This window comes from Phacochoerus africanus, chromosome 11 (assembly GCF_016906955.1).
Source record: "Phacochoerus africanus isolate WHEZ1 chromosome 11, ROS_Pafr_v1, whole genome shotgun sequence".
NCBI classification, from domain to species: domain Eukaryota; kingdom Metazoa; phylum Chordata; class Mammalia; order Artiodactyla; family Suidae; genus Phacochoerus; species Phacochoerus africanus.
The window spans coordinates 131,898,165-131,922,304 of NC_062554.1; the positions used below are offsets into that span (position 1 = coordinate 131,898,165).

The 24,140-nt window shown below is 44.6% G+C and overlaps 1 protein-coding gene across 5 annotated transcripts in view; it reads right to left on the bottom strand.

Annotated features, from left to right (window-relative positions):
• The window catches only part of HHAT (hedgehog acyltransferase), a 316,237-nt gene that overhangs the window by 286,441 nt on the left and 5,656 nt on the right, over window positions 1–24,140 (bottom strand). For all 5 annotated transcript variants that reach the window (XR_007130843.1, XM_047753082.1, XM_047753081.1 and 2 more), the window contains exon 2: window positions 11,368–11,498. Coding sequence is in view for 4 of the 5 variants with exons in the window: in XM_047753081.1 (XP_047609037.1) it covers window positions 11,368–11,458 (91 nt within the window). In the remaining variant the exon portion in view is untranslated. The remainder of the gene's footprint in view (window positions 1–11,367; window positions 11,499–24,140) is intronic.

Consider the following 24,140-nt stretch of genomic DNA (forward strand, 5'->3'; position numbering starts at 1 on the left):
CAAGGGCAAGGCCACCTGTTCAAACCCAGGACCAGAAGCCTTTGTTTCCCCACCTTGACCCGGGCTCCCCAGATCAGGAGCCAGACATTTTGCAACCAAATTCCTCTAATCACAAAAGCAAATGGGAAAAAATTTACCTCCAGATTGACAAAGCCCAGCCCCCCCTGAAAGGCTAGTGTGCTGCACGAACAACATAAAAGAATTAATCTATCCATGAACAGCTCCATCCTTTTTTCATACGCCAGGACTGGTGACAAGTGATAAGAACAGGCACGCCACGGAACAAACAAAAGCCGAAAGGGGACCAGGAGCAACTATATTTGCATCCCTCTCTAAGAACACTTACTATATATACATTTATAAAAAGAAATTGCAGGCAGCAACTCAATTAATTTGCTCCGTATCTGCCTAAATTTCAGGGCTCCCTGGTGTCAGAGAGTTCATTTAGACAAACATTAACTGCTGGTCACAGAAGATGAAAGGAATGAAAAGTACCTGTGAAATAAAAACCTCCAATCAATGGAAAACACAGTTACTTTTATAAAAATGTCACTAACTCCAACTTCTCAGGAAGAAAGCTGCTGCATGAAAGGTGAGCCTGGACTCTGTAAAGCCAAAAAGATCCAGGGTAGCTGCTGTTCATTAGAAAGGAATCACAGAAGTTCCTGTTTTGGCTCAGCAGTAACGAACGCAAGTAGCATCCATGAGAATGAAGGTTGGACCCCTGGCCTTGCTCAGGGGGTTAAAGGATCTGGCGTTGCCATGAGCTGTGGTGTGGGTCACAGGTGCAGCTCAGATCTGGTGTTGCTGTGGCTGTGGTGTAGGCTGGCAGCTGCAGCTCTAATTCGACCCCTAGCCTGGGAACTTCCATATACCGCAGGTGGAAATAAAGAAAGAGAGAACGAGAGAGGAAGGAAGGAAGGAGAGAAAGGAGAGAAAGAAGGAGAGAAAGAAAGAAAACAGAAAAATGGTAGAAATTTTTAAATAAATCCAAGAGCTTGTTTTTCCAAAAAGAGAATAAATCTACCAAAGAGGCAAAACATTCTGGTAAATTTCCTAAAACAAGAGAAAAGAGACACATGTGGGATTCAAAACATTTTAAGAATATGACATAAAACTGTACATTAATAAAATTGAAAATTTCGATGAAATAGAAAATATAAATTATGCTGACTTAAGAAAACCTAAATATACCAATAACCCTGTAAGATACTGAAATGCTTCCAATGAATCTACTTCTCAAGAGACTCTGTGGCTAGGCAAACTTGCAAGTGAATGATAGCAAACTTTGATGCTGACATTTTGTAAACTGTTTAAACAGTTCCAGAATGTGGGGAGAAAAGCTTCTGCATTCATTCCAAAAAGTAAACAGACTACTGATACTGAAATCTGAGGATGACACAATAAAACTACAGGCCAACCAATCTCACTTAGAAAGTATAATATTTTTTAAACATGGAAACAAGCAGTGTACTTAAAAAGACCATAGCCATAGTAGATTTGTTGTAGAAATCCATCTAAATATTACTGGAAAAATGATTGCTTTAAAATATATCAATAGGCTGAGAAAGGAACACTAGGTAATCATCTGAACAGATACTTTAAAAATGGATAAAATTCAACATGTATTGCTGATTTTTAAATGTTAATAAAAGGGAGCTGGAAGTATTCCTTAACATGATTATTTTTATTTTATTTTGCTTTTTAGGGCCACAGTCGCAGCATATGGAGGTTCCCAGGCTAGGAGTCCAACCAGAACTGCAGTTGCCGGCCTACGCCAGAGCCACAGCAACGTGGGATCCGAGCTGCATCTGCGACCTACACCACAGCTCACGGCAACGCTGGATCCTTAACCCACTGAGCAAGGCCAGGGATCAAACCTGCATCCTTGTGGATGCTCGTCGGGTTTGTTTACCACTGAGCCACGATGGGACTCCAACATGATTATTTTCAAAGCAAAGTTTATCCAGCTTTTCACAACTGGTAAAAATAATACAGAGATTTCCATTAAAGTTAGAATCAAAATAAGGACAGCATTCTTTTCCAACTACTGCACTGTTTTCAAATTCCTGGCGAAGCGATAGTAGATGAAGCAAAACCGTTATCGTTATGTATGGATGATAAAACACAAAAAGCAGAGGAATCACATCATAACGCCAATGGATTATTAGGAGAATTCAGTGATTATTGGAACATAAAAGAGCTAAACCAAAATAAACATCTTTACTATAGACCAGAAATAATTAGCTAAAAATTATAGAAAACATAGTTGGAAAGTATCTCCATTACAAGAACGAAAAAAAAAGACTTAGAAATAACAGGAATTTTAACAGGGCCAAATATGAAGACAACCGTGAACCTTTATTAAGGGAAGTAACAGAAACACTGAGAAAAAAATATCATACTCCTAGAGGGAAAGATGCAATGTTATAAGATTGTTAATTACTATCGAATTAATGTCTAGGTTTACTGGAATTCTAACGAAAACCTGAAGGAGATTTTTCGGGAACTTGCCAATTTCACCCATGTATTTGGAAGAAACCAGTAAGACTAGCTAAGAAAAGAAGGGAAATAAAGGTGGGAATAGAGAACAGTGGTGGAGTGGTGGAGTCCTCCTGCGGTGCAGCAGGTTAAGGATCTGGCGTTGTCACTGCAGCAGCTGGGCTCCCTGCTGTGGCGCAGGTTTCATACCTGGCCCAGGAATTTCCACAGGCCACAAGCGCACAACACACCGCCCCCCACCCCCTGCAAAAAAAAAAAAAAAAAGAATGAGGAGTGGTAACCTACGCCACCAAATGACCCGGCATCTAAAAGGCAAAAGCAGTTAAAACAGCCCACTACTGATGTAGGAATTGACTAGGAAATTCAGTGAGACAGAAAGACAGCCCCCAAGGTATGTGTGGATGCGTGTGATTGCATGTGTGTGTGTGTGTGTGTGTGAAGAATTTAGTAGATATAAGAATTTAGTACATGATCAAAATTGTGTCATAATTCAAGAAGGGGAGGAAGACATTAAATAGTGCTATTTATCTGGGAAAAAAAAGTAACTCTTCACTTCATATCATATACCAAATATACCTGAGATTTTGGACTGAAGGACAAAGGCTCAACTTACCAAGACCAGGGTAAGATGGGTTCTCCATCAGAAGTGTTAACTGGCACAGCCTTCCTGGAGGACAGGCCAGGGACGTCTATCTGTACCCTGAAAATATTCACGTAGTGTGACTCTCTAATTCCTCTTCAGGAAATCCTTTTGAGAAAAACAGTCAGATACCACACAGCAGTACAAATAGTTCCCACACAAAACACATACGCTAAGCACTCAACTCGTGAAGCGGGAATGAAAAAGAACAGAACAAACCCAGAGAAACAATAAGGAAGGGAAGAAATCAATGAACAAGAAGACGCAATTTGAGAAATCGAAGAAACCTTACACTGAAAAAAGTAATAAGATCTCTAGCAAAATTGATCAAAGGAAAACAAATAGGGAAGTAGGGAGAAGAATAAGAAAGAAAGTGATGGAGAGAGTGAAAAAGATGTAAATAAACAGCATATGACATGAGAGAAAAGCCAACTAGAGAAACAAAAAATTTTATTTTTTTTTTTCTGAGTGTGGAAATTGTCAATTTATTTTTTGGTCTTTTTGCCTTTTCTAGGTCCACTCCCATGGCATACGGAGGTTCCCAGGCTAGGGGGTGAATCGGAGCTGTAGTCACCGGCCTACGCCAGAGACACAGCAACGCTGGATCCAAGCTGTGTCTGCAACCTACACCACAGCTCAGGGCAACGCCAGATCCTTAACCCGCTGAGCGAGGCCAGGGATTGAACCCGAAACCCCATGGTTCCTAGTCAGATTCGTTAACCACTGAGCCACGACGGAAACTCCAGAAACAAAAAATTTTAAATGAATATTATGAATCACCATATGCTGATCAAGTTGAAAACCTCCATAAAGTGCGTAGATCCTGAGAAAGTTATAAAATGCCAAAACAGATATAAGAAAAAAATGGAAGTTTTGAACATAAACCAATAGGTATTTCTAAGCAAACTGAAACAGTCATCTAAGACGTCCCTTTCCAGATGTTTTTCCAGATGAGCTGCTATCACCCATGGTTTTCACGGATGAGAATTCAACTGTTTTCATGCCAAGAATTGCATTCAGCGGCTATGAATGACAAAAATACATGGCCCTCTTTTAGGCAGCAGCACGAATTCTTTCAAGGCACTGATAGTACATGCATCTTTCCTCAAGTTCTGTCTCTCTGCAATCAAAGACACACAAGTCTCTGTATATCTTCTAAACCATAAGCCACAAACTTGATGCAGCAGGTCTGGATTAGCCGCAGCCTGGCTGAGCACCAGAGGAGAAGTCAGCAGGCATAGACGTCACCCCCCCACACCCCCCCACAAAGCACTTCTACTGGACTTCGAAATGCTCTGTGTAGACTCGCGGTAGAGTTGAAAGGAAGAAGGGGGCTTCTGCTCAGTTCCTGCTGCAGATTTACCAAGAGATACCATTTTGACGAGAGCGGTTAAAATCAATCCACTGTCCCTAATTGCTGGACAACCCTGCTACTGCTGAAGGGAGAGAGGGCCGTGAATGAGATGCCTGCCCCCTGCCCAGAGCAAGCAGCCAGGCAGAGGCACGCCGGTGGCATTTCACATAACACTAAGTTTTGAGCTTCTAGTGTGTTCTAGGCCCTATATTTCCTTCAGAAACAAATACTCGACAAAAGTTGACAGAACAGACAGTTTTCCCTAGGAGCCTACCTCCACGATGTGGGTTAAGCAGCACTTATTCCTGAATTACACAGTAAGACGTGGAGCCAGGCAGATTCAGTGTTGCACCGTCACACACCCGTTGGCAAGGGAGGGAGATCTGGCTTCCATGAGCTGAATGGGCAAAAGCACTAGAGAAAGACGACATTTCTTGAGTGTCACCAAATGCCTTGGCACTGACATTAAAAGGAAAAGCATGAAGGACAAAAGAAGCTCCAGGACAGGGAGTGTGGTCAGTAATAAGTCAAACAGGATGACAGCCTCTGGATCAGTGGAAATGTAGAAAAGTTTTTAGTCTCCCCTCCCACCGCCATCCAAGAAGCTTTCTGGTGGGGTAAAATGTTAAGGTTTCAAGTTTAACAGCAAAACAGATAAAAGGTCTTCTTCCAAATGAGTTGCTTTAGGAAAATATCAACAAATATGAGTGGCAGAATAGAATAAACAGTGGGTCTGGAGTTGGACAAATCTGCTCTATCATTTATTAGACGTGTAGCCTTGGACCAGTTATATTTTTCGACCACAGTATCCTCATCTGGATAAAGCATTATCCATTGTAACACCCATTAAGGCAGAGACTCTGAAGATGGCCAGATCAGTTCCTTCTCTCCCTGTGTGTATGTGCCGCTCCAACCATAAAAAGCTATAGTTTTCCCTCCCCTTTAATTGGGACTGGCCCTCTGATTTGCTGTGACCAATACATGAGGCAGAAGTGACCTATACAACTTCCCAGGTTGAGCTTTAAGAGATCTGCATCTCCTGGTTTTACACACACGCAACAATCCCTCTTGAAAGCCATGTGGAGAGCTTCATACAGAGAATCATGCCATTCCGGCTGACAGTCCCCAGCTGAGCTCTTGACTGATAGCCAGTCATGTGTGTGAGCCGTCTTGGACATTTCAGCCCAGCTGAGCCACCAGATGATAACAGCCCAGCTAACAACACACAAAGCAGAACTTTCCAGCTAAGTTCAATCCAGATTTATTAAAAACAAAATCTCACAGTACACGAAAATCAATCAGTGGAATCTATCACATCAACAGGCTAAAGAAAAATCACATGATTGTATCACAGATGCACAAACATCATTTGGAAAAAAAAAAAAAATCCAACACCCACTTATGACTTAAAACTTCCAGCAAACTAGAAATAGAAGGGGACTGCCTCAACTGGGTAAAGAACATCTATAAAAACCTACAGCTAATACACTTAATGGTGAGTAACTAGAAGCTTTCCCACTCAGATCAGGAAAAGGGCAAGGATGTTTCTCCTCACCACTCCTTTTCTAATGCAATAAGAAAATGAAATACATGGAATACAGAATGGAAAGAAAAAAAAAAACTGCCTATGCAGATAACCTGATTGTCTAACTAGAAAAACCAAATAATCGGAGTTCCCGTCGTGGCGCAGTGGTTAACGAATCCGACTAGGAACCATGAGGTTGCGGGTTCGGTCCCTGCCCTTCTCAGTGGGTTAACGATCCGGCGTTGCCGTGAGTTGTGGTGTAGGTTGCAGACTCGGCTCAGGTCCTGCGTTGCTGTGGCTCTGGCGTAGGCCGGTGGCTACAGCTCCGATTTGACCCCTAGCCTGAGAACCTTCATATGCCGCAGGAGCGGCCCAAAGAAATAGCAAAAAGACAAAAAAAAAAAAAAAGAAAGAAAGAAAGAAAAACCAAATAATCAATCAAAAAAATTCCTGGAACACATAAGCAATTATAGAAAGGTTTCAGGATACAAGATTAATATACAAAAGTCAATCACTTTACCATGTATCAGTGAAGAACAAGGAGAATTTGAAATTAGAAGAAATAGCATTTACATTGGCATCCCTCAAATGAAAAATAGGTATAAATCTATAAGTTATATATATTATATACTAGGAAAAAAAGAACTTTGATGAAAGAAGTCAAAGAAGAACTAAATAAATGGAGACATATTCCATGTTCATGGAAAGAAAGACTCAACATTGTCAAAATATCAGTTCTTCTACAGTTGATCTGTATATTCAGTCCAATCCAAATCAAAATCCTAGATAAGTGATTTTGTAGATATCAACAAAACTGATTCTAAAATTTATACAGAGAGGTAAAAGACCCATAATAGACAACACAATATTAAAGAAGTAAAATCAAGTGGGACAACCAATACTGTTCAACTTCAAGGCTTACTACAAGGCTATGGTATGAAGAAAGTATGGTGGGGAGTTCCCGTCGTGGCACAGTGGTTAGCGAATCCGACTAGGAACCATGAGGTTGTGGGTTCGGTCCCTGCCCTTGCTCAATGAGTTAACGATCCGGCATTGCCGTGAGCTGTGGTGTAGGTTGCAGATGCAGCTCGGATCCCGCGTTGCTGTGGCTCTGGCGTAGGCCAGTGGCTACAGCTCCGATTGGACCCCTAGCCTGGGAACCTCCATATGCCGCAAGAGCAGCCCAAGAAATAGCAAAAAGACAAAAAAAAAAAAGAAAGTATGGTGGCGGTAAAAGAACAGACAAAGCGATCCATGCAACAGAAAAGGACAGCCCAGAAAGCGACCCACCTAAATATACTCAACCAATCTTCGGCAAACCAGCAAAGGTAAGATAAGGGAGCAAAGACAGACTCTTCAACGAATGGTGCTGGAACAAATAGACATCCACATGCAAGGAAAAAAGAATGAATCCAGACACACACAAATGGATATCACGAATGAATGTCATAGATGTAAATGTAAAACACAAAACTAAAAAAGTCCTGGAAAATAACATCGGAGAAACCTAGATGACCTTGGATGTGCCAATGACTTTTTAGATGCAACACCAAAGACTTGACTCATGAAGGAAAGAATTGATAAGCTGGACATATTAAAAATTTAAAAGTTTCGCTCTGTGGGAGTTCCCGTCGTGGCACAGTGGTTAACGAATCCGACTAGGAACCATGAGGTTGCGGGTTCGGCCCCTGCCCTTGCTCAGTGGGTTAAGGATCTGGCGTTGACATGAGCTGTGGTGTAGGTCACAGATGCGGCTTGGATCCCTCATTGCTGTGGCTATGTCACAGGCCGGCATCTACAGCTCCGACTGGACCCCTACCCTGGGAACCTCCATATGTTGTGGGAGTGGCCCTAGAAAAGGCAAAAAGACAAAAAAAAAAAAAAAGTTTCGCTCTGTGAAAGATACTGTCAAGAGAAGAGAAGGTAAGCCATGAACTGGGAAAAAATATTTGCAAAAGGCACATCTGATAAAGGACTATTATCTAAATATATAAACAGCAGTTGAAAATCAACAATAAGCAAAAGAACCACCTGATTTTTTAAGTGGGCAAAAGACCTGAACTGAAAGCTCACCAAAGAAGCATATAGATGGCAAATAAGCATATGAAAATATGCTGCATAACATGTCAAAGAAATGCAAATTAAAATAATTAACGAGGAGTTCCCATCATAGCTCAGTGGTTAGCGAATCCGACTAGGAACCATGAGGTTATGGGTTCGATCCCTGGCCTTGCTCAGTGGCTTAAGGATCTGGCATTGCTGTGAGCTGTGGTGTAGGTTGCAGAGTCAGCTTGGATCCCACATTACTGTGGCTCTGGCGTAGGCGGGTGGCTACAGCTCCGATTCGACCCCTAGACTGGGAACCTCCATATGCCGCAGGAGCAGCCCAAGAAATGGAAAAAAAAAAAAAAAGGACAATAAATAAATAAATAAATAAAATAATAACGAGACACCACTACACAGCTATTAGAATGGCCAAAATCTAAGACACTGACAACACCAAAAGCTCACAAGGATATGGAGTAACAGGAACCCACTGCTGGTGGGAATGCAAAATGAAAGAGCCACTTTGGAAGAAAATTGGAAGTTTCTCATAAACATAAACATACTCATACCACACAACCCAGCCATTGCTCCTTGGTATTTACCCAAAGAAGGGGAGCACTTAGGTCCCTACAAAAACCTTCCCATGGATGGTTAGAGCAGCATTATTCATGATCACTTGAAGTAAATGAATGAATAAACTGGGGGACAACCAGACAATGGAATACTGTTCATCGCAAAAGAGAAATGAGCCATCGAACCGCAAAAAGTCATGGAGGAACCCTAAATACATATTAAGTGAAAGAAGCCCGTCTGAAAAGGCTACATACTGTATGATTCCAACTACGCAACATTTTGGAAGGGAGAAAACTATTGAGATGGTAAAGAGAGCAGTGGCTGCCAGGGGTTAAGGGGAGGGAGGGAGGAAGAGACACAGCACAGAGGTTTTTCAAGGGCAGCAAAATTATTCTGTAGCTACTATAATGACGGATACATGTAACGTATGGTCTTTCAAAGTTCACAGAATGACCACCAGCAAGAATGAACCCCACTGTAAACTACGGCCTCCGGGTGATAATGATGTACCAGCTCTGGTTCGGTATTGTACAAATTGTTACAATTTGGTATTGTAACAAATTACAATAAACCTGGTGCAGGATGCTGATAGTCAGAGAGGCTGCGCTTGGGGGGCGGGGTACCTAGTGAATAAAAGCTCTTTGTATTTCCTGCTCAATTTTTGCTGTGAACCTTAAACTGCTCTTTAAAAAAAGAGTCTCTTTCAAAGGAAAAAAAAAAACCTCACTGAACAGTGAGAGATACCTGGTGGCAGCTGCAAATCACAAATCTTCAGGGCGGTTTGTTAGGTAGCAATGGATAACGGTGACACCCATTTATGGAAAAGACTGCTGATTAACGGCTGCCACCCATTTTTTCTTTCTTTCTCTGTAATAGGATGCTTCAGTTCAGCTGGAAGAATGGCCTCCCAAGCAAAGGTCGCATTTGCTAGCTCCCCTCATAGTTGGTAGGGCCCCAGGGCTAGGTTCTAGCAAAAAGTACATTAATGAATATGATATAGGCAATTTTCAAGTCACGCTCTCAGAAAGAGGGGGCCTATCCCTCCCTTCCCTTCCATGCTTCCTGGTGAGGAAAAAAAGTGAATTTGGCCGCTGGAGCCCCTGTTAAGGATGGCAGAAGAACAGGGAAGAAGGGGTCAGGGTCATGGATGCCATCTAGATGCCAGCCCTGAGCACCTGTCTTCTAAGTACGATGCCATCTCAAGGGGCTTCCCTAAAGATGGACTACGACAAGGTACATAAAGTGCCTAACACAGTGCCTGACAGAGACTGGTGGGCTCTTACACAAGGGCTCTGAGAGCTCAGAGCTCCATCAGGGAAACCCAGCTACCCGGACAGCCTTGGCCACGCAAGCGTCTTCATCTACTTTAGACGGTTCATCTCTGCAACCAAGCTCCTGGCTCTGAGTGGGACGCAGGTAGAATGGGAGCAAAGCCGACCCTGGAGAGGCACATCAAACCCAGAGCTCCACAGGGAGGCAGACTCGGAGGGCAGAGCACTGTCAACTGTGCTTCCCCAAACCTACCTTTGCATTTGGAGGGACCGCAATTACTGTCAGCATCCTCCCCTGCCTTTGAGATCAAGTGCAGCCTCCTGAGCTGGAAGGCTACACACGGTCACGGCCAATCTCTCCGCCGCTCTTCGATCTAAGCTGGACTCTTGCCGTTCTCCCTCCACACACTGTATGCCAGCCCCACAGAGGGTCTGGAGCTCCCAGGTCACGCTGTGTCTTCTCACACCCCAGGGGCACCGCACACACTTGTCCTTTCGCCTGCAAACTCATCTCTGCCACAGGTCCCCTGCTCTCTCCTCCACTGCCTGACTTCTATCCTTACTTAAGACAAGGCTCGCCGCCACCTCTAGCAACAGCTTCTGTAGGCTATGTACTACCACGGGGACAAATATTCTGAGGAGCAACAGTACATTTATTAAGCAAACCATCCCCGATGCTGTAAGAGACCATTCATGAACCCTCCAAAATTCTTTCTCCCATCCCTCCCCAGCACGGGCAGTTTAATGTAGCACGTGGCCACCCAGCTAATGACACTATTTCCCAGTGCCCCCAGCTGTGGCCGTGGAATTTGGTGCTGGCCAACTGGGTATGAGCAGAAGAGACAAGGGCAGTGCCTGTTCCAAGCTGCACTTATAGGAAAGGAGGATTCCCGTTCCTCTCCCCAGTGGCTGGCCTGGGGAGTTGGTGCCGATTCCTGGTCAACATGTGCACAAAAGCACTGCCAACAGGGGAGTTCCCTGGTGGTCTAGGGGTTAGGACTCAGTGCTTTCACCGCTGCAGCCCAGGTTCAGTTCCTGATCTGGAAACTGAGATCCCACATCAAGCCACTACACACCATGGCCAAAATAACAAAAACTAACTCTGGGCCTCCAATGCCACGGGATGCATCCTGGTATCTGAGAGGAGTGACGGTGGGAGGGAAATTTAAGAAGTTACTGAAAATTACAAATGCAAATCATGTCCACTGCCTTCAACAGCCCTGGAATCCAACGTTCAGAGGACCGGCCATGGGGTCACCTAAAAGATCCAGGAAGAGGGTGGAAAACTCCGCCAGTTCAGGTCAGGCCATTGATTCAAACTGTCCAAGACGGGGGGAAGCAAAGCAGGCTCGAGTCACCCCAAACCCATGAGGCCACCTTCCCGAATCTGCCACCTCTAGCATCCCCCTCCCACCTTTCTTTCTTGAGACAAGTTCAGAAACGCTGGGGGTCTTACCTCTAGAGACTTTGAAAACTTCATAGAAAGAATAGAAGTGGAAGCCTAGGGAAGCAAATAGGTAAAAACACAGTTCCCATCGGGGCAGCATTGTTCTTGTGACAGGGTCCCGACGGCCACTCTGGGAGTTTCTACGAAGAGAAACAGAAATAAAGACATTAAGCCACGGACATGGTGCTAGAGAATGGCATCTTATCGCCAGGGAGTTTGCTTGCTCTCTCAGGAACCCATCACGGTTCCAGGGGTACAGACATACCCGCCTCCTCGTCACACCTCCTCCTGCCAGCGAACCTATTCCAACTGCATCACATCACACACACACACACACACATAGTCTGCCCAGCGTGGGAGGGTCTTTCCAAATGAGCACCCACAGCCCCCATCTGCCTCCCTCCACAGTGTACCCCAGACACATCTGTCCTTACTGCCTGACACACCTGTCTCCCCCCGTGGAGTGGACCTTCAGGGAGCAGAAACCATATTCTCTGAGACCCCAGCCCTTAGCACAGATCTGGAAGGGACTGAGAACACAGCAGGAAGGGACTACTAAGTGCTCCACAAATACCTGTTTTTTAAAAGCCTGAATAAAAGAAAAGGACAGGGAGTTCCCACTGTGGCTCAAGAACCTGACTTGTGGAGTTCCCGTCGTGGCTCAAAGGTTAACAAATCTGACTAGGAACCATGAGGTTACGGGTTCGATCTCTGGCCTCGCTCAGTGGGTTAAGGATCCAGCATTGCCGTGAGCTGTGGTGTAGGTTGCAGAGGCGGCTCGGATCCTGAGCTGCTGTGGCTCTGGTGTAGGCTGGCAGCTACAGCTCCAAATAGACCCCTAGCCTGGGAACCTCCATATGCCACAGGGGCGGCCCTAGAAAAGACAAAAAGACCAAAAAAAAAAAAAAAAGAAAGAAAGAAAGAAAGAAAATAAACTGACTTGTATCCAGAAGGACATGGATTCGATCCCTGGCCTTGCTCAGTGGGTTAAGGATCCAGTGTTGCCGCCAGCTGTGGGGTAGGTCACAGATGTGGCTCAGATCTGGCATTGCTGTAGCTGTGGTATAGGCAGGCAGCTGCAGCTCCTATTCAACCCCTAGCCTGGGAACGTCCATATGCTGCAGGTATGGCCCTAAAATGGGGGAAAAAAAAAAAAAAGACAAATCACCTCCAAACCTCTTCCAAGCCAACACACTTTAACCTCCTTGTCCTCCCCTTCAAATGTCATTCCATAGTGGTTTATAAGAATGGATTAATAAAACCCCTCTGTCTTCCATCTTCTGAGCACGTCTTCAAGGGAAGCTATCAGCATGACTGCATCAGCGGACACTGCTAGTTGCTCACCCTCCAATATGCAGTCTCCCTTCTTACACAATCACTGACTTTTTAATCTGAACACACAGACGCTGAGCTCAACTCTATAGTGTCTCCAAGTGTGGACATTTGGATAGGTCTGGCTCCAAGGCTGCGGTCAGCCCCTTCCTGCTGGGTGGAGTTGGAACAGCCATCTCTGGACCAAGAGGTAAAAGCCACATAGAAAAACGAGACAGAGGCGTCCCAGGCCTTGACTCCATGGGCCACCCCACCCTACCCACAAAACTGCCCTGGACCACTTACACCTGGACGATTACATGAAAGAGAAATGCATTCCCAGGTTGCTTAAACCTCTGCTACTCCTGATTTCTCTGTTTTGACAGCCAGCTCTATAGTTCAAGTAATAAAACAAGTAACAGAAATGAAGCCCTAAAATTCCGCAAATTAAATGATCAGTTCCCCAGTAACAAAGAGTGAGCTGAACGTAAACCCTTTTAAGGTCCTCATTGCTTTACTTACACCTCATGGCAGATACCAAATTAAAAGACAAAGTTTAATCCCCACCCAAGCAAGCGCTTCACATGTGACAGCAATGCCAACAATCAGAAGTCACGCATGATCTCATTTTGTTTTCACAACAGCCAGGTGAAGTAGGCGGAGCAAGGAAGGCAGGTATTTACGGATGATGACTCTACAGCATGGTGAGGGCACAAAATCAGAAACAACTGAGCCAGGGGAGTTCCCGCTGTATAGCACCAGGTTGAAGGTTTGATCCTTGGCCCCTCGAAGTGGGTTAAAGAATTCGGCATTGATGCAGCTGCGCCTTGGATCTGATCCCTGCCCTAGGAACTCCAAATGCTGTGGGAGGGAGGGAGGGAGGGACTGAGCCAGGGCTCAGCCTCCACGCTGCCCCTCAGGCACAGCCTGCCCCGTTACTGCCAGCTCACAGAGGGACTTGTCCTTAGGGCCTGGCTCAGAATCTGCCACACACAAACTCATTTCTTCAGGCTGCAGGGAGCAGAGAAGGAAGGGATATAATGTCAACTTTCATAAACTAGGAGGTCAGAAATCAGCGGGCCGAGGCAGCCCAGCATGAGTTTCCCCTGCGGCTCCCCTATGAGCTCCAGAAGCAGGCAGTCGTGCTGCCAATCACAAGCCCACCAAGCCCTCAGGTTCCTCCACTCTTCAGAACCACCTCTAGCTTCCTGTATTTCTAATCACACTTGTTTTTTTTTAATGCCTGGCATCTTCTAGAATATCTTAAGATTTATTTCTGGAAATCTGTAAGAATACGGCACTCTTCCCTTTAGTGGGAAATTAATTTCAACCTCTGGGTTTTATATCGTCTCTCCTTCCAAAGACGTTGGTATTGCTATATTGGATGACTTCTTCAATTAGCAAAGAACGGGACCCCTCTTCAAATGCGACTGAAATCTGAACATAATAATCTTGGAGACTGGAGTTCCCATTGTGGCACAGCAGAAACACATCCAGGTAGCATCCATGAGGATGCGGGTTTGATCCCTGGCCTCACTGCATGGGCCGGGGATCCAGTGTTGCCTTGAGCTGTGGTGTAGGCCAGATCCTGCATGGCTGTGGTGTAGGCTGGCAGCTGTAGCTCCAATTCGACCCCTGGCCTAGGAACTTGCATATGCCTTGGGTGCGGCCCTAAAAAACAAAAATTAAAAAAAAAAAAAAATCTTGGAGATCCCAGTTCTAGATGCCCTGCTCTTTAGCAGACTTTTATGGACATTCTCCTTCTAGGATAATTCCCCTGCATTAGTGATTTAACTGTCAGACTGTCAGGAAACTAGAAAACTCAGTATGACATTTCTCTCTTTTTTTGTGGGGGTGGGCATGCCAGTATCATGAAAGATTCTGGGCCAGGGGTTGGACTCACACCACAGCAGTGACCTGAGCCACCAGGGAACTCCATTTCCCTTGTTGATGCTGCTCTTATCTATACTGTGTATGTTTTGCAGACATCAACACAAAGATTCATAGTAACAAGCAACATAAGCAGGAAGGCTGCATCCTCGAATTTAAAACTTGGCGATTGGACCAAATAGCGTCCTGCTGACAGCACAGTGGTGAATTCAGCATCGAGCAGACCTGAGGGAGACCCAGCCGTGTCACTGACTGGTTGAGGAGTTTGAGTGGGTCATAACCTCCCAGATTCATTTCATCACAGAGTTAATGCATGGATTAAATGCAAGATGCGTATCTGGGGCCGGGCACAGAGTGAGTATTCCCTAAACATTAGCTAAGATCTGGCCAGCAGGAACAGTTGGTGAACTTAATTCATCAGGAGCTTATCTAGCTGGAGCCCGGGTTTTTTTCCTGAATTGATGACCCCTAACTGAACTGACCTTCCATGTGGCGGTGGGGGAGTATCCCGCCTGCTGCTGGGCATCCCCAGACTCTCGCTAGGGTCTCATCTTCTTCCTCCCCCCTTACCCAACCCAAGTCACCCACCACAGCACACGAACTGTCCTTGGGAGCTGCCTGGAGAGCTTTCTCCCTGGTGTCTTTGCCTCACCACCTCTTCTCTTGGCCCCCAAAAGAACTCTGTGCAGTACTAACTTTTCTTGCCTCGTCATTTGTAATTCCAGTAACATGACCTCAAAACACCACCACACAGATGCTCATCTTTATTTTTTTTTTTTTATGGCTACACCTGCATCATATGGAAGTTCCCTGCTACAGGTCAATTCAGAGCTACAGCTAAGGCCTATACCACAGCAACGCCAGATCCAAGCCTCATTTGTGACCTATGCTGCAGCTTGGGGCAACACCAGATCCTTAACCCACCCAGTGAGCCCAGGAATCGAATCCACATCCTCACAGGCACTGAGTCAGGTTCTTAACCTGCTGAGCCACAACGAAAACGCCTGTCCTTTTCTTAATAGAGGTTTCTTCCTTAACAATTCTTTTCAACTCTTGTTGACTTATCTCAAGAAAATTCCTCTCCTCGGTTTTTTGTGTTTTTTTTTTCCCCTGTTCATTTCAGCTGGGCATTCAGAGAGCCAATCAAAGCAGGTATGTTTTAAAGGATTTACTGCCAAGTTCTGGTTGTGGCTCAGTGGTTAATGGACCCGACTGGTATCCAGGAGGACACGGGTTCAATCCCTGGCCTTGCTCAGTGGGTTAAGGATCTGGCGTGGCTCAGATCTGGCATTGCTGTGGCTGTGGCATAGGCCAGCAGCTGTAGCTCCGATTCGACCCCTAGCCTGGGAAGCTCAGTATGCTGTGGGTGCGGCCCTAAAAAGACAAAAAAGTAAATAAATAAAATACAGGATGTAATGACACAACAGTATCAAAGGAAAGAAAGCTGTACCTTTGGGGACAGAACTAGAACTTGTTCTTCAAATGTCCAAACCCATAAAGGTTCCTAAGAACTCAGAAAATGCTCAAGTTTCTGTCTCATTTTCTAAACACACCTGTGTTCTTCTTTAGGTCTAAGCCACTGGGATGAAATCGGAGAAGCCCTTACTCAGATGTGGAGGTAAAGCCTCTTTTCTGTTTTTCATGCGTGGTTTCGGTCCTGCAGCAACACTATCAGCGAAGTGGGGCATCCACGAGACAGCCTAGAAGCTCACCACCATGTGTGACATGATTTCTAGAGAAAACAACCCATCTTCAGCAACAGAGCCTGTTCTGAAGCAGCAGTCTACCTGATCCATCCATACAGAGGAGGCTGTATTATTGATATGTGACTGCCGAGGAGGGCGGCTGGGATGTCTGACAGTGCAGATGTGTCTGAGAACACGAGCCAGTGTCTCCACTTCAGTGGGGGTGCTGGTCAGGACAGCGAGGAAGAACAAGCTGCAGATCCTTGAGGAGCCAAATGGCCGCGGATTCTAAACACATGTGATGACATGTTTGGGTCTGATTTCCTGAAGGAACCTCAGGAAATCAGAGGTCCCCGTATACTTAATTTTTCCATTTAGCTTCAGGAGGAGGCCCCTTGACACACGGAGAAAATCCAAAGGCAGGGAGGGAGACGATTCCGGCCCTGGGTGGGAAGTGGAGAGAAAGTGCTCGGAGCAAGCAACACACAGGAGGAAAACTTGAGTTGGTCCTGGCACCAAACTAGGACAGGAGGCAGCAGGGGGGCAAATAAAGGGCATAAGATAGCGACTCCAAAGCTGCTAAGGCCGCAGCATCGCAAAGCTAAGTATTATCGATGAGAAGGAGAATGGGCACCAAGCGAAGACAGAGAAACACGCATTGACCGCGAGGTCTTGGTAGGAAACCAGAGCCACGTGTTCCCTGGGAATAAGGGCAAGGAGCCCAACTGGAGGAACAAGAGCCCCAGGCTGGCTATTTCCAAAAAGCATTTATCCGGGAAGGCTAGACCCCAAGAGGCCCAGGTAAAATCTTAGCTGTAAAATGGCACGAACTCCTCAGCTAAGCCGGGTTTTTCTGTGCGGGAGCCACGCGCATGCGCATGTCCATTCTAATTTAACCCTCGGGTCAAAGATGCCATCTGCCCTCATCCGCACCGGGAGGGCTAGCGGTGAGCTCTTTCTTTAGGAATCAGAATTCTGCTCAGGGGGAAGAGACGGATCTACCCAAGGACCCGGAGCAGCCAGCGATGGCGTGAAAAACAGAACCGAAGTTCTGGACGCCTCCTCTCCGAGGCAGAAATCCTGTTCCTTGCGCCTGGCACAGAAGTACAGCCCACGTGGCCAAAGGCTGCAGGGTGTGCATTCACACAGAACTGCTGTAGGACGCTTTGCCCCAGCAAGTTCCAGCGCCTTTTTGAAAGCCTGTAATCTTTCTTTCTGATAAGTACAACGAATGGATGCCAACACTTCCAATTCTTTTCTGCTCCTCACTCTTGATATTCAGCACGAAGTGGGCTCTAACCAAATACTCCCCCTGCACCAGAGGACTTCACCACGGCTCTCTCAGAATTAAGCTAATAATCCCCCAGATCCATCACAGTCATTGCTCCCACCAACTAACCAAACTGACTTTTTTCCCTACCAAGTTTTCCCGGAGTTCAGTCGTCGCTGTACTATTAATAAGCAGTATTTGCAGAAAGCACTTTACAAGTATTATTGCATTTAATCTCCGTAACAACTCTTTGAGGCTGACACTTCTGGTACCCTCGTTTAAGACAGAAGACATCTACAGCCCAGAAAGACCAAGAAGCCTGCCCCTGGAGCTCCCATTGTGGTTCTGCAGGTTAAGAACCCGACACAGAGTCTGTGAGGATGCGGGTTCGATCCCTGGCCTTGCTCAGTGGGTTAAGGATCCCACGTAGCCACGAGCTGGGGTGTAGGCTTCAGCGGCAGCTCCAACTCAACCCCTAGCCTGGGAACTTCCATGTGCTGCAGGTGCAGCTGTGAAAAGAAAAAAAAGAAGTCTGTCCCAAACCACACAGCTAGTAAGCGGCAGAGCTTAGAGTCATACTCCCCAAATCTAATTCCCTCACCCACCTCTCTATTCTTAGAGTTCACCAGATTCATTTTTTTTCAACATCTATGAAGAAATCAATTCATGAGGAAAACTTGAAGATAATATAAGCTATATACATGCAAAAGAACTTAAAGTTACCGATAATGCAGATACTCCCCAGGAAGAAAATCAACTAGATGTAATCAAAATACACGTGAAACATCGAACTCGTACATCCCTTAAAAGATTTGCTGAAGATGCCAAACTAAACCAAACCAATTTACCTCAGATATGACAGGAGAGTCGGCAGTTATACAGAGATAAGTAGGGGCTGAGTAAAATTGAACTCGTTCTAAATTTAGGAACAAATGAGCCCTCTGAAAACCACAGGGTAATAAAGTTAAGAGGAACTCATGCCCACTGAAATGACAATGGCTTTGAAGAAATGAAAATGAAATAGAGCAATATTCTAGCACACTCGGGGGAAAAAATGGTAGGAGACTTCTGCTCTTTTCCAGGTCCAATTTGATGAAACAGAAACCTATTTTGCAGAATATAAATGATCAACGTTCACCAGGAAACCCAGGTCCAGAGTCACCGTGGCCTCTCACAGTGCGGTGTTCCACAAACCCTGTGTAGGAGTATCACTGAGAGTCTGATTCTTCTACCCACATGATAGCAAGGAGAAACCCAGAAAAGCTTCCACCTACGCACTGGAGCGACATTGCAGAGGTCCTCCGGGCTGGGCAAGAGTCTAATTACAGAACATTTAAAAATACCTATCAGTACTTCCACATATGCACCAGACTATTATGTAGCAGTTCTGTCTCGTTGTGCAATAAGCCATCCCAACACCTAGTGGGATGTGTTTTAAAATAACAAGGAGCTATTCTTTCTCGCAGTTCTGTGGGGTGGCCATCTGGGTGGGTCTTCTGCTCATCTCACCTGGCATCACTCCCACGACTGTTACTGCCTGGCTCGAGGAGCCTGGAAAGGGACAACCTGTTCTCCCTCACCTGGCTGGCCTTCGGTGCCAGCTGTCAGCTAGACGCCTTACTTCTCCACGTGGGCACTCCTCTCCCCACCCTCCGCCCCCAGTAGGCTGGACCCTTCGTAGCATGGGGGCTTCAGGGTCTTAAAAGAACAAAGGCAAGAGATGCAGGGTCTCTTAAGGACTAGGTTTTAGCACTTACAAATGTCTTATTGGTCAAGAGCCCAACCCAGATCCAAGGGGGAAGAGAGAACAGCTCCCATCTCTTTACAGGAGCAGTAGCAATGGCACCTTAAAAGGGGGGTGGGGATGCGGCCACCACACCAGTATGTTAAGGTTCCCAACAAATAAAATTGACAAAGTTAGTGGGAAAACTACATCTAGCACTTTAAACTGCTACAAACTTTGAAAAAGAAATTTTAAAGAATTACATTCCCAAATCCAGATTTCAAAATCAGTATTGTCATCTGGTCTAATCTCCAGCCAGTTTAGGAAGCTGTTTATAGTAGCCGCCCTGACCATTTCCAGCGACAGTGCAAGGCAGGGAAACTCCCGTTTCTAAAAAGTCTGATTGTTCTCTTTTCTTCTTAAACTGAGTCAAAATTTGCCCCTCTATTTCTAAAAAAGCTTCCGCTACTAATCCCATTATACTTGCTAGAACTGAAAGCATGGAAGCAAGATAGTACGATAGTTTAGAGCATAGCCGTGGAGTCAGAAGGCCAAAGTTTCAATCCCAGCTTTGCTGCCTTCTGTGTGACTTAGTACAAGTTGCATAACCTCTCTGTGCCTCAATTTCCTTATCTAGAAATCAGGGATGATGACAACCCTCGGAGAGTTGCTTGAGGATTAAAGGAGTTTACAAAGAGTCAGAAGACGACCTTGGGCACAGTAAGCTCTAAAATGCTTCTTCTTGTGTTTAATATTATTGTTATTATTATTAAGTATACTAAAAGGCTTAATTATTCTTGCCAATCATACTACTTCAAATATTTAAAGATAAGCAATGCCGCCCACTCCATCCGAAGCCCTCTTTCAGGACAAACCTCCAGCTTCCTTCAATCACTTCTTCAATGGCTTGGTTCCCAGACCCTTTGGCATTCTGTCAGTTGTCTCTTTACACAGACATCTAGAGCTGAACCCCAAATTCCAGAGCTAGAGTAGGGCAACACCATCACGTCTCTTCTTCTGCCACTGTACTTCAAACAGGGAAATCTCAGGCTCATGCCTGCATTCCACAATGATCAACGAGGCCCTATCGAGAATCAGGAACTGTGCTCCTTGTGAAGACAATGGATCCTAAGGTTCCATCTGCAGGATCTCCCAGAGATGGCTCCCCCAGAAATGGCCAGGCCCTAATCCCTGAACCTGTAGTTATGTTACCTTCTACAGCAAAGGAACTCTGCAGGTGTGATGAAGTTAAAGATCCTGAGACAGAAACATTACCCCTGATTAACCACGTGGGCCCAACGTCCGCACAGGGTCCTTCGAAGAAGGAAGGGTGGTCGGAGACAGAGAGAAAAGGATGAGGCAGAGGTGTGCTTTGGAGATGGAGGGAGGGACCAAGAACTGAGGAATGGGAGCAGCAGAGAAGAGCAACAACCAACAAAGATCCCACCACTTCCCTTCCCGCCACTCCAGAAGGTGGGCAACCCTGCCAGCCCGTTTTAGGCTTCTGATCTCCAGAACTACAAGACAATCAATTCATGTTGTTAAAAGCCACCAAGTCGCCCTCATTTGTTACCGAGCAATAGGAAACTAACACGCTACTCCTGTCCTCGGTCAGTTCACCGCCTGGTGCAAGAAGAAGCACCTAACTGAAAGGCTTTATAGAAAGATCAGAATACTTTAATTATTTAGTGTGATTTGTTTTAAACTTGAAAACCTTAAAATTGCAAGAAAATGAGGTCTGAAAACAACATTTTGTATTCAGTTCTCAACTTAGCATTTTTTGGCTTCTGGCTCACACTGCTACCAATCTTAATATCAAACATAACTGTAAGTCTTTTTATATGAACTGCCCTTAAGCCAGATCTCTCTATTCAAGATTGGCAGAAACGGAGTCAGATTCATAAGCCCCTAATTCAAAAAAGCTACGGACATGATATTGCATTCTCACCCCGAAAATTCTCAACCTATTTTAAGCCTTTTTAATCACCAAGGACCACTGCCCCCCTCCCACATCTTACACTCCTTCGACGAGGGGCATCTGAATGAATCCAATTTTTTAATAATATATTTTAAGTAAACGTTCTATTAAAGCATGCTGAAAGAAAAAAAAATGTTAAGTCTTCCAAAAAGCAGACTCACTCCAGTAATTACTACGCATAAAAACCTGAATGCCCCTTCTGTCCTTTCCTTGGTGACCACAGCCTGACTTCTGGCACCCTAGTTTATTTAGTTTTGCCTATTTTTGAGCTTAAAAAAAAAAAAAAAAAAGGGACTCACACGGCACTTCCTCTGCTGTGTCTACCTTCTTTTTTCTCAGCTCTATGTTTGTGAGGCTCGTCCATGTGGCATACAAAGCCATAACCTGTTCGTTCTGGTGGCTGCGGAGTACTCCGTGGTATACAACTTACTGATGCTTTGCACTGGTGAACACATGGTTGTTTTCAACGTGGGGCTGTGGGGTGGAACAGCACACTCTGCATATCCTTTTACTTGTCTTCTGGTGCAAATATATCTGCCTGACTGACAGAATTGCTGGGTCAGAGGGGAGGTGTACGTCCAACTTTAGTAAACAATAGTGCAAAACGATTCCGAAAACAATTACACTAATTTCCATACCATCCGCCACGTAGGAGCACTGCCATGTGCTCATCTCCTCACCTGTACTCAGCATTGACAGGTGGTGGGTTTGGTTTTGTTTTCACTTTAGCCACTCTGGTGAGTACAGAGTGCCATCTCATTATAGTTTTGATTTGCATTTCCCTAATTACTAATGAGGCTAACTACGTTTTCATATGTTTACTGGGAATTTGGAAATTTCCCAAAAAAAAAGTCCTCTTTTATGGAGTGACTTGCCCCACGGGGCTCTTTTTCTTAATGATTTGTGGACGTTGTTGCTCCATTCTGGAGGTGAGTCCTTTATGGGATATAAGTATTACAAACACCTTCACCCAATCTGTAGCTTGCCTTTTCACTCGCTTCATGGCATCTTTAGATGCATGGAAGTTCTTAACGATATGTTCCTTTACAGTTAGTGCTTTCTGTGTCCTATTCAATAAACCTTTCTTAGACAATATCTACGTCATAAAGGTGGTTCACTTTGGTCTCTTCCAGAAGCTTTCCTGTTTCAGATTTCACATTCCGATATGTGATGTACCTTGATTAATTTCCATATATGGCGTGAAGTAGAGGATCAACATTCATTTTGTCCATACAGACATCCAACGGAGCCAGCCTCATTTACTGAAAAGGCTGTCCTTTCTCTAGGGCACTGCAGTGTCGCCTCTGTCATAGATCAAGAAACCTCAGACGTGTGAGTCTGTTTATGGTTCCATGGTCTGTCCTAGCATTGTGCCAACACCACACTGACAAACTACATGCTGATCTAGAGGCTTGAGTCATCCAACTTTGTTCTTTTCCTTAGATACTCTAGAATTTCCAAATACATTTTAAAATTGGCTTATCAACTACAGCAACATGGATGGACCTAGAAATTATCATGCTAAGTGAAGTCAGTCAAACAATGAGACACCAACATCAAATGCTATCACTTACATGTGGAATCTAAAAAAAGGATACAATGAACTTCTTTGCAGAACAGATACTGATGCACAGACTTTGAAAAACTTATGGTTGGCAAATGAGACAGGTTGCAGGGTGGAGGGATACACTGAGGGTTTGGGAAGGACATGCTGTAAAATTTGGTTGTAATGACTGTTGTACACCTATAAATGTAATAAAATTCATTAATTAAAAAAAAGCCAACCCACCCCAAAAAAAAAACAAAGAAAAAAAATTCTGCTGGGATTTTGATTGGGATTATACTGAATCTACAGATTTATTTGTGGAGCAATGATTTACCCTCCATTATTTCAACTTTAAATTCTCTCAATACTATTTTAGCTTGCAAAGAATTTATCACAAATAGGTGTTGAATTTTACCAAGTAGCTTTTCTACTTTATTCTGTGACTGTGATTAAATTACATTCGTTGGTTTTCTAATGTTAGATAAAGTTTACATTCCTGGAATAAATCCAACTTGGTCATGGTCTAGTATCCTATAAATACAGGTTGAATATACAAGCATAAAATAAATGGAAATCATCCGACCAAAAAAAGAAAAGAGGAAAACAAGGTTTAAAATGGCAATAGATACATATTTATCAATAATTACCTTAAATGTCAATGGACTGAATGCTCCAATCAAAAGACAAAGAGTGGAGGATTGGATAAAAAAGCAAAAAAGCAAAATCCTATAATCTAGAGTCTCTGTCTACAAGAGACTCACCTTAGGGCAAAGGTGAAAAAAACCAATGGGACCTAATCAAACGGACAAGCTTTTGCCCAGCAAAGGAAACACTTATAGATTGAAAGTGAGGGGATGGGGAAAGATATTTCATGCCAATGGACAAGACAGGAAGGCAGGAGCTGCAATACTCATATCAGACCAAATAGACTTTAAAATGAAGGCCATAGGAGTTCCTGTCGTGGCTCAGTGGTTAACGAATCCGACTAGGAACCATGAGGTTGTGGGTTCGATCCCTGCCCTTGCTCAGTGGGTTAAGGATCCAGCATTGCCATGAGCTGTGGTGTAGGTCACAGATGCATCTTGGATCCGGCATTGCTGTGGCTGTGGCATAGGCCGATGGCTACAGCTCCAATTCGACCCCTAGCCTGGGAACCTCCATATGCCATGGGTGTGGCCCCAGAAAATACAAAAATACAAAAGAAATAAATTAATTAAATTAAATAAAATGAAGGCCATAAAGAAAGACAAAGAAGGGCATTATTTAATGGTAAAAGGATCCATTCAAGAAGAGGATATTATAATCATCAATATATATGCCCCTAATATAGGAGCACCCAGATACCTAAACAAATACTAACAGACATAAAAGGAGAAATT